General features: G+C 42.4%; 1 protein-coding gene across 3 annotated transcripts in view; it reads left to right on the top strand.

Annotated features, from left to right (window-relative positions):
- Positions 1–17602, top strand: part of necab2 (N-terminal EF-hand calcium binding protein 2) — a 94049-nt gene that overhangs the window by 55731 nt on the left and 20716 nt on the right. For 2 of the 3 annotated variants that reach the window (XM_015368379.2, XM_006641396.3), the window contains exons 6-8: positions 3249–3385; positions 4094–4218; positions 11506–11585. In XM_015368379.2, the coding sequence (XP_015223865.1) occupies positions 3249–3385; positions 4094–4218; positions 11506–11585 (342 nt within the window). The remainder of the gene's footprint in view (positions 1–3248; positions 3386–4093; positions 4219–11505; positions 11586–17602) is intronic. The other variant, XM_015368378.2, reaches the window with a different exon arrangement.

The raw sequence follows: 17602 nt of genomic DNA, 5'->3' as shown, positions 1-17602 counted from the left end.
CATCGCGCTTTGTCACGACAGCAGTGAGCTCTTCTGTTCATGAACACCATCATCTTTTCATTCATCATTTCAAGGCACTTCATAGGAAAAAGCATTTTGATGTCTCTCCCATGCTCCTTTTAAAAAATAAATGTTATTGCGTGAATAACAGCTCATTTTGTCATTTAGTCCAACCAGACCAGAGAGATACAGAAAGCAGTGTAATAGATTTATCTGTGAAAAGGATCAATCCCCCTGTCTCTGGCTCAGACAAATGAGTAGGAAGACGTCAGTCTGAAACCTCTAGCTCAGCCTCTGCATTAGAGTCATTGTTCATGTCTTGTATTGATTCCTTGGCGCATTGCTCTTCAGAAAGTGTAGGTGTGTATGTAATCTGTTTGTATGGTGAAACAATAATAAATACAGTAAGTATTGTTACATCGCTGAGTGGTGTGACCATTAGCACCACAGCTCCGGGGTTGGGGGTCTGATTCCAGACTGGGGCATCTTCTGTCTCCCTGTGTTCCTGTGAGCTTTCTTTAGGTGCATTTTGGGTTTTTCAACACCTTACTAAGTTCTGCTGGTCCATGTGTGCCCTGTGACGGAGAGGTGTTCTGTCCAGGATATTCTCCAGCTTTGAAATAAGCTAAGGTCGGATAGTGCAAGCGTGGTTGAAGGCTATGTATGTATGACTATGGCTAGGCTCCATAGATTAGGCTCACCTCTGTGACTGCCCCAAGAGACAGGGGCAAAATGCTGCCTTTAAAGAATAGCTCGCTCATTCATCACATTGCAGATGAAACACGGTCAAATAGAGGCAAGATGACCAATGAGCAGAGCCCTGATATTCATTAAAGGACTGAGTGCGGTATTCAGTAGGACTCCAGCTATCTGGTGTCTGAGGCTGAGTTTCAAAAAAGCAGGGTCTCTGTACAATCAGAAAAGTACACTGTTGTGCTTTCATTTCCTCATTATTTTGAATTATTTTTTTTCCTTAGAAAAAAAGTTCACTGGCACAGCTAAGCATTAGAGTATACAATATATTTGTATATCCTGAATAAGTGTGCTACAGTGCTATGTAAAATAACAAAACAAGAACAAAGCAAGCTGTTCCCCCACATTTAAAAAAGACTATGGCTCACACATTTTGCTTCAAGCCTCTTCATAATCCTCCTGCTGAGGCATGTTATCTCCTCAGGGACAGACACAGCTCAAGCCTTTTACTCAGCACCTGTTGCTTGGCTTCTGTGCAGCCTCTTTGTTCACAGCATTTCCTCTGCAACTCCTCTGGCCATTTCAGTGGGTGGAATTATACCAGCATGGATGCAGCTTTCAGACTGGTGCCACACAATCGCTTATGTGCACTGATAATCTTTGAGCCACATACTGTTCAAGCCATAATTCATAGGCCTGTCCCTCTGTACTAAGCAGTTTTTCCACCTTGCAATTATCTGGTCTTAAATGGAATGTGAAAAAAGACATTGTCAGCAGGAAGTGAAAGCTTGTGGGACGTGCTGCAGACAAATGCAAGAAACAGGAGTGTCTGCTAGCCCAGAGCATTCATGCACTCACGTCCTTATAGACTCATACAGGGTTAACACCTGCTGGGAGCATTGTCTCCACCTCTGCTGGGTCAGACCCCATACTGGTTCTTCAGTCCCACACTCAGATGCTGCTTTTGGATTAGAGTTAGAAGGGGGTGTGTTGCCATTTTGCATGATCAGAAAGGCATAGATCTTCTGAACCCCTCGGTTCAAAGAAAGCTTCTACCCCACAGCCATAAAACTCCTCATCTCCACCTCTTAAATCTCTCTACCCCTACTGACACCCTGCTGTTTCTTCACTCAGAATATTGCCACTGCTTGAAATGTGCACATTGCTGCTATCTGGATGCTGTTTAAGATGCCATGTTCCTGTCTCCAACAATTTGTGATGTCATGTGCTATGCCTTCTGTTTTGTCATTTGTCATGTGAGGAGACATCTGACAATAAATGTGAAATGTGGCCATGAAACTTGAAAGGTGGATTAAGGCTATCCTAGAGTTAGGATCATTTTTGTGCTGCAGCTCTGTTTTCTTCAAATGAATTACATGTTAGTAAAGGCAGCTCTAGCTCAGCTTCGACTGCCTTAAACTCCTTAGCAAGGGGCACTAGGGCAGGGCCAAGCCAGGAATGTTTCACAGCCAAAGACCCCCCAGTAGACAATAATGTCTAAGATATTAAACCTCCAAACAGCTGTGACAACAGAAAAAGCTGAACACATTTTTGCTGAATAGTGGAATTGTTTATTTACAGAATGCAGCACTCAAAAGCCTGAACTGTTGTGCACTATCCAAAAGATATGTGCTTTTACATACAGTTGTGATGGTTGCAACCAGGTGCATGGACTGGACATCACTTTACTTGAAAATGTTGCACTGCAGCGTATCGCACAGATAGTATGAGCATTATTAACATTACGAGTGTTGCTTGAATCAAAGAAGATGCTTAGAACTGCAGCTGTGCTGTGAAATCCGAAGGGGTTGAGATGCGAGTCTGAGCATTGTTTCTATCCTCACCATGCAGTCCTGTTGACGAGAGGAAAACAATCTCAGTCAGTGTGCTCCAGAGTCAAGAGCCCAGCTCCATCATTCGTGGTCAGGCTTTTCTTATGCTTGATACTTTGTGATTGTTTCGCGTGCCAGAGACTCTTCTTTTCTTTCAGAGGGCCTGCATTGCAAAGCTCAGAGGTGTAATTTCAGAACAGGAACAGGTGACGTGTTTCCCCGTGTGGTCAGCAGGAAAGAGCTCTTTGGCTTGGCTCGTCTTCGTTGGGAAATGTATCCACCCTGGGCTGCTCTGCAGCGAGGTGATGAACGGAGGGCTCATGTGGTCTCCTCTGGGAGTAATTAATGCAGAAGGGGATAGTGTGTGGAAGGAGCTAGGATTGCGCTCAAGTGTGCATCAGTACTTGATTGCTTAAAGATTGTCTCTGTGAAGGTGCAGCATCGCTGACAGGATCCTGCAGCCCTGTAGCAGCTAGAGCTAACTGGTGCACTTTCCAAACTCAAGTTTGAACTTTTCTTTTCCCTTTCCCTGCCCTGTGTTATCCTTCACTAGAGTAAGCATGCTTTTCTTTTCCAGGATTTAGCTGTGTGCTTTGGTTTCTAGAACACATGCTGTATATCCGCAGTTCCGCCTGTGAGGAATTTCAGGATGTGGTAAGCGGCTTGATCGAGGAAAGTAAGACAAAGGTTTTGACCACTTTTTTGTCTCCAATATGTTCCTAGGTGTACGAGCGAGGCACCAATGTGGACCAGTTTGTGACCCGCTTCCTGCTGAAGGAGTCGGCCAATCAGATTCAGTCCCTGCTGAACTCTGTGGAGAGCGCAGTAGATGCCATTGAAGAGCAGTCCTCCCAGTCAGGGTGAGCCATGATAGGCCGTTGAGACTCAGGGGGCGTGTCAAAACTGCTAAACCCTGCATCTCAGGAGGCTGGATCTTTGACGCAGGGGGTGTGTCCTAACTGAGTGGGCTGCACCTTTCAGGCTTAGTGGATGTGTCCAATTGCCTTTGCAGTGTTATTCTGTGAAACAGGGTGTCAGCACAAAATAAAACTAATGTAAATGTATTTGAAATAATGAACCGGGTATTTAAATGCCAGGCAAATTAAATCTATTCATCTATCCATCATTCATACCTGCTATATCCTACAAGGCACAAGGCAGGACTTCCAACCCATCTAATAGTCAAATTCTTTAAAATTCTTAATCCATTGTGATAGCTGTCTTTTTGGCCATTGAAGTTATGACCCATCATCACAGAATATTCATGAGGCAGAGGATAAATGATTATGGGATTTTTTAAAGAATTGAAAATTAACATAACATTAATGCCAGCAGAAACACAGGATTTAAGAACTGTGAAACATGTAAAATATGAGAGCTACATTTGCTACTACCAAACTGAAGGAATGAGATGTTAGATGTAATAAATGCCAAAACCTTGACATTTTCTGGTACAAAAGACAAGTTATTTGACAGAACCTCATCAGCTTTGGGTAGGCTTTCTTCTTTCTCCTTTTTTGTAATAACAACAGCTAAGAGTATAATGAATTTGCGTTCCTCCCACACAGACACTACCCCAGCAGGGGGGGTCACCGTATAGCAGATACCAGGTACGAGAGTCCTGTCCCGGAGTACCCCCCGAACAACAGAGTCACCACCAAAGAGGCCAAGAAGAACATCCAGACCGGTAAAGGTACAGCTTCTCTCACTCTTTCCTGTTCTGCACACAGGCTCCTGATCAAGCTATTTGAAAACACTCCTGCTGTGCCTGCACTGCCATTGTTGCTGAACGCTGTACACAGTGATCACTAGGGCTTGGACTGAGGGCAGGATTGAAGCTGTATATAGAGCTCCAGGCGGGTCAAAGGTTAAGGTTGTGCCCGTGGACATAACAGAAGTTGCAGGGGACTCTTGGAGAGTTTTTAAGAAGACAGATCAAGGATGTGCAATTTGACTGTAGTGATAGTTTTGTACATGTAGAGCTGAGCAATAAACTGTAGCTTCCTTTTTGCATATTCCTTCCGTTTTTGCATATGCCCATCTGATTAATTAAATTCAATGTGATTAAAGCTCCCCTCTAATATGGACACTGCCTCGGGGCTTTGGGTAATTTATTTCCGTACTTAAAGTATCCCCTCCTCCAGATAATTATAATTTACTGCAGTAAACCTCTGCAGTTTTTCTTGTTCAAATTACCCCCAAACAGAAATGACTTAGTGTTACTGGCAACATGGAATCCTTCATTAGATTGTTTTGTTTTAATGTTAGGATCTCTTTAATAACTATTGCCTTTTCAGACTTGTGGAGGAGACAGTTGCCTTTCAGAGTTCTCTCATTTAGAACATTGCAGTCAAATAAATTTGGCTTTTAGCTAATTGGCCATAGTCGCCGGCAGGAGACAGACAAGAGAATATATCTGTGAGGCACTTAATTGCAGCAACTTTGTCTGGTCCGAAAATGACTCAATTTCAGGAAGAATGATGTATAAGGAGACTGCTCAAAATGCAGTCTGTCTCTGGTCGTTTTTTGTTTCTTCCATTTAGTAAGCATTGGTATCAGAGCTGAGTCAAGTTCCCTTTAAGAAATGTTTATCTACAGTTGGAAAAAAAATAGGATTCCAGTATTTATTAGGACTGGGCTAAAGCTTTTACTGAAGTTGTCATAATTAAGTCACATAAAATGAGCTTTCAAACACATCTTTTGTATCAAAATGGTAAATAAAATACTTTTGGGTAGGACTTTTTATAGCCACGGGGATGTGTCTCATGTTTCTGTCAGTTTTTAATAAGATTAATTCTAAAGGAAATAGGAAGAAGGTCCTTCTGGCTCCAACTTCACAAATGAAATGCAGCAGTTTGGTTACAGAGACAGATGTAAATGAATCTCTTTGTAATGCAGCACATTTTTTTTCTCATATTATTTTTGTTTTTTTTCTTTCCTTTAAATGCCGTGTACAAAGCAGGATTTTTTTGACATACTTGCATGAATTGCAGCCTCCCTCGACGCCGTTTTAAGGATGTGGTGTGCTAGTCACCTGCAGTCAAAGGCCTTTAATTAAATGTAGAATTGACCCGATAGTACAGGATTACTGCACTGTCTAAACTAAACCCACTCTATCAACATGTGGCCCAGTGCACTGCAGTGTTCTGGTAGTAATGGTCTACAATTTAATATTACATGTCTGTGATATAAGGACCTTTCCTTAGTGAGCCCATACATTTGCAGATTGAGATGTCTGAGGGCACATTTAATAGGTCCTGTTGCTGTTTAGTGCAGCCATTGTAACTGCAGATCTGAACTGCTATCTAGCTAACCTGGCGTGTGCCTTGTGTGGTAACTGCAATGAGGACTGGAACAACTTCAGGTGATGTCTTTCCAAGGGAAGATGAGCCGAGGGAGTGTATCTGTTAATACCTGGCTTCTCATCTCCTTGCAGTGTTTTTAACTTCTCCCCTACAACTCGATTCAACATCTGTAGGCATTCAATTCTGTTATCTGTTCCCTGGAGAACTGTCAAAGCAGTCACCTGCCACGTCTGCTTCAATACACAAATCCCTGTTCTTCGCCTGCATCTGTCCATCAATAGTTTTCATTTCCTTTTAATAGTGCAAGCAAGGCATGAGAGCACCTGCGTGGTATTCTATCGCTTTTGGCCCTTCATTTTGTCACTCAAGGCTCATCAGCTCTTTGAAGATTGTTTGCATATCTTAAAGCTTGTCACATGGGTCACGTTACTGTTGAACTTGTATTTCAAGAGTCCTGATTTCACAGTAGGCGAAGGCATTCATGACTTTGTGTGGAATGGGCTGGTAGCCTCACATGGCTTATTTGCTGTGACCCTGTTCCTGCAGTGTAACCGAGCTCTAACAGGTCCAGTGCAGATCATGAAACTTTAAGGCGTGGGAATAAACTGCGACGAAGCAAGGCCACAACAGAACCGCTGCTTGACATGCTCAGGAAGGCCACACACAGCCTTCAGTTCATGGTCACTGGCTTTAGTAGGTGTGGCACACACCTCTGTAATTTTATGTCGAGGCTGTTGTGATAAAGCCTGTAGCTAGGGCTTATGCCCATGGTGAATGCTATGGACAATATGCAGGGGCTGGAGTGCTCTGTATTGGCTTTCAGCTGCAGGCTCCTCTCCCACCTTACTTTGTTACAGATTCTCAGGCATCGGGGTATCAGATGTCCTCCATGTGTTTGACTAGAGATGGAATTCATGCTGGCAACAGCAGATAGCAGATAATCAGCATTGAAGTTGTCCTGTCTGCAGGCATACTGGTGGATGTTGAGGAGGGAGAAACGAATGTCTTCGGTACATGTACAGTGTATCTATACTATTTAACATTGTACTGATGATGAGAAAAATAATTTTATGAGCAGCAAAACAAAACACCAATAAAATAATGGCCTTTCCCCTCATTAAAATAGAGCTCTTATATACTTAAAGACAGTTGAATACTTCTTTGGTTGCAAGCACTGTTATACTTAGTAAGCAGCATATTGGGACCGCGATGCAGCATTTATGTCCTATGCCCAGGAGTAGAGCTGCTGATATTGACGAGTTTAAGAGACATGTTTTGTTCAGGCTCCAGCGGACAAGGTGCTGTGGTAGCTGATGGGCAGTGTGCGGATGAGTGGCGTGTGTCGGAGATGCTCGGAGTCCTCCATTGAGCTGTGGCTCACAGTACTTGATGAGCCCAACTCCCTGTGGCACAACGGTCCTGACTGGAGCTCCCAGCTCCCAGTTCAGGGTTGGGTGGGTTTTGACAGGCTAAATACTACCTTAAAGAGTCATTAAATCACTCTGGACCTTTAGAGAGCTTGAGGAGGCTCTGCATCATTTATTTCCCTGGGGGTGAGGGTGCCAAATGCAGACAGATAGCAATCTTAAAGCACTCTACCTGGGTGCTGTCCAGACGTTATCTATCATCCTTTTTCCAGAATCCTGCCAGTCTGTCCCTTAGCTATTCACCTCTGTTAATGTGCACATCTTTAATTAAACATTTCCAATAAATTGAGGAACTGTTTTATTGACAGGTTATGTATATTGATAGTAAGTCAGGCTCTGTGCCTCCTGATTTCCTCCTGATTGTTACCATGCCTCTTCCCTCTCTCTGCTTCCCTTTTTCAATCTAAAATCTGTCTAATATCAGTGAGCATCAACAGGAATCTAAGAGCACATGTATTTCCAACTTCAAGCCCAACCTCTTAAACAAGCATTGATTTTTAAGGTCAGCTCCCTTTACCTCTGAAAGCAATTCCTTTACATTTCAGTTTAAGTTTCAGTCTGGGAATATTCCGGTATGAGTCATTGTAATTGTCAATTGGTGAAATAGGAATTTACCTCCTATTAATAAAGCAGTGAGATAAGACCGTCCATAAGTCTTAAAATAAGCCCTGATCCTGTATTTCACCTGCTGCACCATATTGTGGTCTGCCTGCACTATTCACATTTATTAAAAAGCTTGTGGGGATTTAACTTCTCTAGAATATTACAGGTCAAGTACTCCAGGTAGCCTCTGTTACAAGCACAGAAGCACAGCTGCAAAGGTGTTTGTGCATAATTTTAAAAAGATTGCAGTTTGACACTACAGATATGCAAGAAAAAGGAAGATCCTTTCTAAAAATGATCTATCTCAACAGAAAGAGGTGTGTGCTCAAACATGGTTATCTTTAATGGCCCTTAGATCAATCTTAGAACAGACATCTTAAATGCAATTTTCTGAAAGCCTGGTGTCTTATGTTTGTTGTTTCACCCTGAGTATCCATTCAAAACATGTTACTGTTTTTGTAGGTTGAATATTTCTTTTACAATTGATGTAAAACTATTCAATTAATTAATGGTGCAGTTACAATCGAGCAGTTAAATAAATAGACTAAACTATACGACTGACAGCTCGGTTGGACCACAAATCAGAAGACACTATGCCCTTCAGAAATTAAGTTTGACAGGCAATGTTCATTAAATAGTAAGTCCTGTGCCTCCTGATTTTACAATCCCTTTTTCCTTTCATTTTCTGCTTTCTGTTTTCTATATGAAATCTAGCCATTTAATGTTGGGGAGCATCTGTGAGGCAGAACTTTTACAGAGATGTTGATTTTTAAGGTCAGCTCCCTTTACCTCTGAAATCCAAAATGAATTTATAAATCTCAGTTTAAAATCTGCGAATTCCCAGGTATGTTCCATACTTCCTCAATGTACTGGATTCACAGCCCTAATCTGGAATGCTCAGTACACATTGTTTTCCTTCAGTGTTCCAGACACTTCTACAGTTCCATCTGTGTTCCCAGGTATTTGATACAGACGCTCTGTATTTAGATGTGAGGAACCATATGCTGGACAATATGGTCATTTGCTGCTAATGGAGAGAGAGTGCACAGGGGAGACACATGCTGCAGAAATCCAGGAGTCTTTGCAGAGTTGCTCTTCAATCATCTATATCATAGAAGCTCCCATCAGCTTTCTGTGACACAGACTAAATGACACATGCAACAGTCTACAGATGTTAACAAGTGGCACGGTGATTTTCCAATCTGTAGCTTGTGAACCTATTGCAGTAATTGCGAATTGCCGGCTCGGCTGTCTTTTGTGACACCTTCAGGCATTAACTGATTGTAGCCTGTTCGTTTTGCTGGCACTCTAGAACATCCGCTCGTAATTGAACTGGCACCGTAAGTCACAATGACGACGTTAAAGTAGAAAGTCATCTTACCCACTAATTAGCTGTTATCAATGAGGAGAGAAATTAAAGTGGCATTCAAGTTTGTATTGCTCTTCAAGGAGTTTTTAAAGCCGGCCGTAATGAGATTTACTTTCTTTTGCAGTGCAGCTCAAATTAACTTGGCCTCCCTTGTTTAGCCAGTGTTTTGTAGAACAACTGTCCTGGGTGTTGCAGAACAGTCCTTTCTGTTGATGGCTATGGCAGAGTAACTAAGTGTCACCAGGGAGGTGGGGTGGGCTTTCACTGCTTAAATAGAGCATAGCCTATGCTTATTCATTTATGTGGGTGACTTCTGTTTGTACCCCTTTATTCAACTGGTCACTTTCCTGGACCTATTCAAAGGTCCAAATGCAGAACTCCACTCGCGATTCAAGCCCTGTACCAGAGCAGCTGTCTCTCCAAGCTGTCTGTATTGGACTGAGAGCTGCAGGTGTGTGTCTTTGAGACAGTTTCAGGAGAAAATAAGTGCAAGTATTCGCTGAGGGGTGTGAGAGTGACATCTGGGGTGGCTGAGTTTCATTCAATTTCTCTTTTAACAGAGGAAAGAACACTGGGCAAGTCAAAGGATTAGTGGCTACAGCAGGGAAGAGCTAGTATAGTACATAACAAAGTGAGTGCTGTGGGTTTAAAGGTCTGAAGAGAGATGTACTGTTTTCTCTTCCTTCATCAGGGAAATCCAGGTGGGCAAAAGCAGGTTATGGATCAAGGAAGAGTGGGATGGCTGTTATCACAACAGGATTGGTCTGGCCTCAACCCCAGCTTCATTATTCCCCATACTATAGCTATCCAATTAAAGCAATTAGGGCGAGACCACTCTGGACAGGAAGCCAGTCCTTCACAAGGTCATGAAGACCGGCTGATCAAACCTTGACAGTATCTGTTCAGGAAGTGAGAGGAAACCGAAGTCCCCAGAGGAAACTCCTGTGAGCATGTGGACAACATGGAACCCCCAAACGGGAGGTTCCCAAAAGGCACCCCAATCATGAATCGAACCCAGGACCCAGGAGGCAGCAGCGGTAAACCCCATGCCATCGTGCTTCCCACAATTCAAGTGTGTCATTGAAATTAAGGAACTCGTGCCAGTTGGGACTTTCTAAATCCAGGGATCTGAGCCCACATACTTCACAATGACAGCTCTGGGAAAAGCAAAACCCCAGCTGTACGGAGGGGCTCAGCTCAGCCTGGTTGTTAAAATGCTAGCAGCGATTAACTCATTTAATTAATTGCTCAGATCAATACAACACTGAAGGAAATATTTTGTGTATCAAATCCCACAGTGTTGACAATTTGTGTTTGCCAAGGAAAATTGATTATAAAAAAAGAATGCACTGATATTTACAAACCAGGCTAGCTCAGTGGGGTGAAGTGTGTATGTAGATAAGGCTGCTTCCATGGAGAGAATACAGAAAATGGCCAAGTAGCTTCTATAAGAACTAATCATTTGGAACGCAATAAAATGATCAAACATCAATGATAATTCTGCATTTTCTACAAGTTCATACTACTTCTTCCTTTTATATCTCGAACTTTACTGACATGATCGGCTACAGAGAGGATGCTAGGCTCCAGACCTTTAGATTTGCTGTCAAACAAGTTTTAATGTTAACCACTAGCCTGAGACACACAGAAAATAAATACTTAATAGTACCTAAGGACCCATGTCATCAGATTTAATATTTAAATCACATTCCAGTTGGAACCTTCTGGACTTAGGCTCTTGAAAACAAGGACTGCAGAATTAAGAATTGTAATAACAACGTAATTACTTTGTAATTGTGTGAACTGTACTCCTTGAAATGCATGTACTTTATTTACATATAAGCCATATAACCAATATCGTATCTGCATTATGAAATTATTAATGTATTGATTATTTAATGTCAAGATGTGTAAACTACATTCTGAAATATTGCTTTCTAGTACATTGGAGTGTAGTTACATTTTTCTATACATGTTATTGGACATAATCCTGTGACAGAATTCTGTGACCTCCATTCTATACTTGTAAAATGTGCTTCTTAATAATAATGCATTTACTGTATCAGTCATTAGATTTAGATGAAAATACATGTATTTCAAAATGTAGTTGCCAAATCATTACAAGGTAATTAAAGTGTAAATGCACAATAATGAATGCAGCTTTATTTTGAAGTGTGTCCATTTCTGGCATGCACATCGAAACAGCCCGTGATGAGGGCAGGGGGTTTCTGTGAGCCCCCGCCTGACCTGCCCATGTTCCTGTTTGACCCCCGCAGGAGTGGTGGAGATGAGAGAGGAGGGGCTGGAGGCCCAGATCAACAGGCTGGCAGAGCTCATTGGACGACTAGAGAACAAGGTAAGAGCTCTCCGGAAGACTCTTTGCAAACTGAGCGGCCTAGTTGAACTCTCCTGAATCCACACCTCACAATACGAGTTCCCCTGAAGTGCCGCTCTTTTTGTCTGTTCTGGTTTTGTTCGCACCCTTCCGTCTTCCTTCTGCAGTGGCGCAATTCTGAAGGCTCGTTCAAGTTTTGCCCGCACAGCTATGCAAGAGAGCCCTGAGGGTACCATCGCCCTGCTCTTGCAACTCCTTCACTTGACTCTTACTTCATGCCTGTAACCCGTGCTGCTGGGTGGGGAGTCTTTAGAGACTTTCAGAAGCTTTTTTTCTCACATCTGCCTTCATTTCCCCAATCTCTATAAGGAATATCTAACGATCTAGTTATCAAGTTTCAAGGCTCAACCTATTGTCAGACAAACAGACCAGCCAAAACTCAGAAAATGGCCAGAATCAATGTAAAATTTGGCCCTGCTGGCTTTAATAAACCCTCAGAAATGTGTCAGCAAGCTACGAAAAACTCCAGCCTAATTATTCTCTGAACATTCTCGGCCAGATAACAAGATTTCATCTTTACTTGTGTTTGAAATGCCCTGCAGTAACCCAGCAATTTACTTCTTGGTTATTATTGTTTTGCTACTGTATGGGCAGAGAAAGAGTAATTATAGGGGCCTGACATTCAATTGCAGAGGAATGTGCAGCAATGTCTCTTGCTCGCTCCATCTCTTTCTCGCCCATTCCCTGTGCCTACAATCACTGAACATGAGCTAATGGAGTCTCCAGTTAATATCGCCTTTCTGGGAGGCAATATTTTATTGCATCTTCTAATAACAGACAGGTTTGTGAGCACAGACATCTCAGAACCGCTGTGCTGGTTTTAGAAGGAATCAAGGTTGAAGGCTTTTGAGAACTTGGTCCCTCTGTAAAGCTAACAGGAACTTCCACTGTCAAAGTCCTAATGGGATCTGCTAGATCCTTTTGGAAACATCATGCTGGCAAGCATGGCTAATCATGTTAGCCAGTGGAGTTTAAGCCTCGACTACGTCACATTGCCCCTGCAGGAGCTCTGGAAACAGCACAGTGAGAGCTTGACCAAGCACCAGGTTCATTAATAGCAGAGGATTTTTAATTCATGGTGAACACGTGATATTTGAATCTGTTTCAGCTTTGGTTTCTCTTGGGAAATCGGGAGTAAAATGTCTAGGTTTTTCATCGCATTCCCCACGGACTTTATTTGTAAAACTGTCTTCGTGTGCCACCTGTCACTCGTTTAGCTCAGGATTCAGGACTTTGTGCTGGACAGAGTCACATAAGATCATTGTCCTCCTCGCTAGCTTGCTCTGGAGGTAAGCGTTCTCTAATTGGTCAAAAAGATCGGAGGTCAAAATGACCTTCATCATGTACAGCTCTAGCACAGTGGGGTTAGTGACGTCTGCCTGTCAAGATGGGGTGACTATTCCTCTGCTGCAGTCCGGCGCCACCTTCTCCAGAGAGCTCGAAATAAGCCCCAAACAATAAGCTGAATATGAACAAGGAGTGAGAGTTACCATGGAGAATGTGAAGGCAAAACAAACATCTTCAAGGCTCACAGTGAGATCAAACCGGTGTTCCTGGATTGCTTTTGCAAGACACATTAAAAATGGCATGCGAACCGCAGGATGCCTGCAGCTCCACCTAGCACTCTCTCCTACATCAGTGAAAACTTGCATGTGTTCTCATTGAAATTCTTATTGGTGAAACGGTGTCTCCTCCATATAAATAAATAATAAATAGTGCTTTTCTGGATACTCCACTCAAAGTGCTTTACAGGTAATGGGGACTCCCCTCCACTGCCTCCAGTGTGCAGCTTCACCTGGGTGATGCACCAGTACACTCCCCACACACCAGCTCTCAGTGGGCAGGAGAACAGAGTGATGAAGCCAGTTCATAGATAGGGATTATAAGGAGGCCATGATTGGTAAAGGCCAGGGAGAAATGTGGCCAGGATACCCCTAGTCTTTTCAAGAAACACCCTGTGATTCTTAATGGAATGAGAGTCAGGACCTCAATTTTATGTCTCATCTGAAGGACGGCGCTTTTTTTACAGTATAGTGTCCCCGTCACTACACTGGGGCATTAGGATCCACACAGACCGTGGGGTGAGTGCCCCCTACTGGCCCCTCTAACATCTCTTCCAGCGGTAACCTTAGTTTTCCCTGGGAGGTCTCTCATTCAGGTACTGACCAGGCTCACCCCTGCTGAGCTTCAGTGGGCTGCCGGTTGTGAGTTGCAGGGTGATATAGCTGCTGGCATAAACTAATTTCAGAGTCTCCACCTCACTTCTCCCCTCAGTCCATCCTTACTTACCCATTAGTATTCTACCTTCTTTCTCAGAGGTGTACTGGTATCTCTTTCTGGCATTTGGGATGGTATGATAAAGCATTTCTCAGCAGCATGAAGACACATGAGTGAATTATTAAGGTAGTACAGTCCTTGTCAGTCCTGCTCACCCCAGCACTGAGCCTTAAAAAGGCATACTGTCCTAGCTCATAATTTTATCATTGTTATTCCCTCAGTCATTGCTGTATAATATTTAATTCTGTTTCCCCCACAGCACACCTAATGTTGTGGTGTAAAACTCAACATATTAAATGATGCCAATAAGCAATGAAATACATCAATCTCAACCACCCTCTCTATGAATTATTTTTACCAAGAGTGACTTATCGAGGAGGTTTCATTTTTATGTTTGTCCTCCATATTACTTTAAAAAGGAAAAGAGAACATCTAGAAGCTGTACCGATATGCTTTGATTAGAACAGGCCGTTGAAAAAAGGTTGACTCTTCCACACGGCTAAAACTTTAACACTCTTTCAGACAGTGCACTGTTCTGACAGCAGAACCCAGCCCGCCCTTTCACAGTCACTGTCACAGAGCTGTGCCGATCAAGAGTCAGAGATGTGCAGAACTCATCGTTAACACACAGCAGTCAGAAACTCAAAGCACTGCCTTACTCATCATACTACATAGTACTACATGAGCAGCAAGACAGGTCTACTAAAAAGACAATCGGGGATGGACTCTAGCTCCTCAGTGGCAGAACAGACAGTTTGTGTCGTATGCTTCGTATTTCCCACAAATGGACAATCTAAAGCATCACCATGTCTGAGGCTCCTTTACATCTGAAGTTCACCTGAACCCTTCCAGTTTCTTTAGCCTGCTGGCTAATCAATCGATGGCTGGACACAGCCGGGCTGAGGAGTGATGAAAGGCTGAAGCCATAGACTGATGAGAGCATGAAAAGAGGCTGGTGAGCTGTGGACTCAAGAAAAAGCTGACCTTGCCATGGTTTGTGGGCCGTGCCAATATTTTGCATTTGTCTGCTACAAAAGCATGCATATAGGAAGATAGCTGACTCTGCTCCTTGTTAATATCGTTCCAGAAGGTGAATTTTTAATGCTCAACTCTAGACAACTGGCAATGGTTTCCAGGCAAATATAAATTGGTTCCTAGCTTCAGCACACAATGTACTGCACCCTGTCACCTCCTGTCAGACCTCCCATTCCACATAATGCTGTTTCCTGACCTTTGCACGACTTCCCAGAATCCTCCTCATTAACCTATTTGACACACAGAGATGCCAAAGCTTCATCCAGCAGTGTTTCAGTAGCAAGCAAGCAGATCCACTCCATCTCTCCCTGCATAGTCTGAGATACAGTGGACAGTGCTGTGAAATTCTGAGGCCCATAAAAGCCCCAGGATGTTTTGGAGTTCAAGTCTCAAAAATCTGCAGAACGTGTAGCACAATGTGAAATGGCTTATGATGAATATGGTCACAAGCAAGACAGAGTCGCTGGACAGAGCTTCGTCATCCTTGACCAAAAAGTCTGCTGATGTCATTATGGCTGAATCGCTGGCTTCTTCTTGCTCATGAATAAGCAAGATCATTTAAGGATTTTAGAGTTTAAGTGACTGTGACTGCCGTTTGTTGTCATTCTGTCTTTGGCCCACAATTAAAGGCCTGCTGTTCACAGTCTTCGTGGTATTATTATATCATAATGTCCAACATAGCAGACTAATCCAGTGTAGTTATTATATTCCGATGCATATGATCGCACACCTCTTCAAAGGTATACAAAAATTTTATCAGATGTATTTATTTGTATATTTATTTGTTATTTTTCCAAATTTGAAAATTTCCAAACAGATGTTCTCTGTAGTGAACCGAAGTGCCGCCAGCAGTTGAAATGAATTTCTCTGTTTTGTGAAGAGAACACAGTTTCATATTTCTCTATAGTTTCATTCTCACCTAATTATTTTTTTTACCAACTCCAACGTTTGACAAACAAGGGTCACTTTGCCCCCAGAAAAGAGTACTCCAACAGTCAGAACGAAAGAAGCCACTTTGAAGCTTGTGCAGTGAAAGGGTTCTCTCTCCTGTGGAATAAATATGCTCTGTTTGGACAGCCAGGAAGAATAATTGTGGATTTCCTGTTTTTTAGCAATTTTGTCTGAAACAAACAGCAAGGTGGCATTTCCCTAGAACAGCTACTTTGTTCTGCCTGCAGAAATCGGCTCGTAACTCATAAATCTTAATAACGGATCTCTCCTCACAATTGGGAAATGAATTATTTTATAACCTTGTACCTTGGAGATACCTCTCAATTACTAGTTGTCACCAATTTACTGCACCCCAGCACTGAGACTGCCAGCAAAAAGGTGTAAAATAAATGGGGTACTATATTTATTGCAGCCAAGCCATTATTTTTTATTCACTTACATGCCAAGTGAAGATTTTCGCAGAGACAGGTTGCATTTTGTTCGTTTTAATGTGGTGAAAGCTCATTATAGTGCTTTCTCTCTGCTTACTGTAGGGTACTGCACACATCAGCTGCATTAATGAAAGAATCAGTGGGCCCTGATAGCATAGTTACAGTCATTCAGAAAAGCAGCACTCAGAAGAGCTGAAGCATCTGCAATATATTTTGTTCATATTTCAATGGTTATTGATTTTGTTCCAAAAGGACGGGAGAGCGCAGTATAGAACAATCATTTGTTTTAATCACGGAATCAGTTCAGTCTGTAAACATCGAATAAAATCTAAATATGTCAAAAATGTGCCGAGCAATGAGCAGAAATGATGAAAACGTGTTAGAAAAGGAATGCAGATTTGGAGCTTTGCAGAAATGAAGAATGTTGTTTCTCAATAGCTTTCAAAGCTCAGTTTACAGTATACCGTCTGTATTTCTACTTTTATCCCATTTTTCCATATAAGTACAGGAAAAATGGGATAAAAGTAGAAACAGGAATATTATTTTGAACCACTGGTTCATGTAGATGATGGTTTAGGTCATGAAATACTGAAGGTAGCCAATAAACTCTAACAGTCTTGCTTTCCGGTGCTCATTAACGAATCGTTCTGGGTAACATAGACAGGTAGCAAGGTAAGGTAGCAGAAAGATACCATATATTTTAACCTAAAAAGGACTTGTCCACTAGTTTATGGGAAGGAAGGGAAGGCTCCTACAGAACCAAGTCCTGTGTTCCATCAGAAGGATATTCTAGGGTATTGTTCCAGAATTCCACTGCTCAGTAGCTGCAGTGAGGTTGAAAGCAAGCTAGCACCCCAGTATATTGTGTGGAATTATCAAGCCATTACTGTGTAGCCCCCACTCCATTGCATAGCTTTCAGTAATAATTAATTAATCATTACAGTAACAGATTTGCAGTGGGCTGTTTTGAGTAACTTGACATTTTTATCATTTTTGACTGTGGGCCAATGAAAAGGACATTCTTATAACAAAGGCGGCATTTTTGATATTTTTATTTCTGCAATCTGAGTACATAGAAACGTGAACCTGTTGTTTTCCATTACTTTCGTGATGCTGTAGAGAACGCAGACATACGTTTCCAGGCCTGGAAAAAAAAATGCGTCGCCCTATGAAGACAGTGATTGATTTAAAATCATTTTTAAATTGATTTCAATTAAGTACAGCCATAGATGTTAGCAGATCATAGAAATACCGGTCCCACTACTGGTTACTGCAGCACGACCT

This window comes from Lepisosteus oculatus, chromosome 20 (genome assembly GCF_040954835.1).
Source record: "Lepisosteus oculatus isolate fLepOcu1 chromosome 20, fLepOcu1.hap2, whole genome shotgun sequence".
NCBI lineage: Eukaryota > Metazoa > Chordata > Actinopteri > Semionotiformes > Lepisosteidae > Lepisosteus > Lepisosteus oculatus.
Note: the sequence above shows the minus strand (reverse complement) of the source record. Positions and strands in the feature narration are given on the sequence as shown.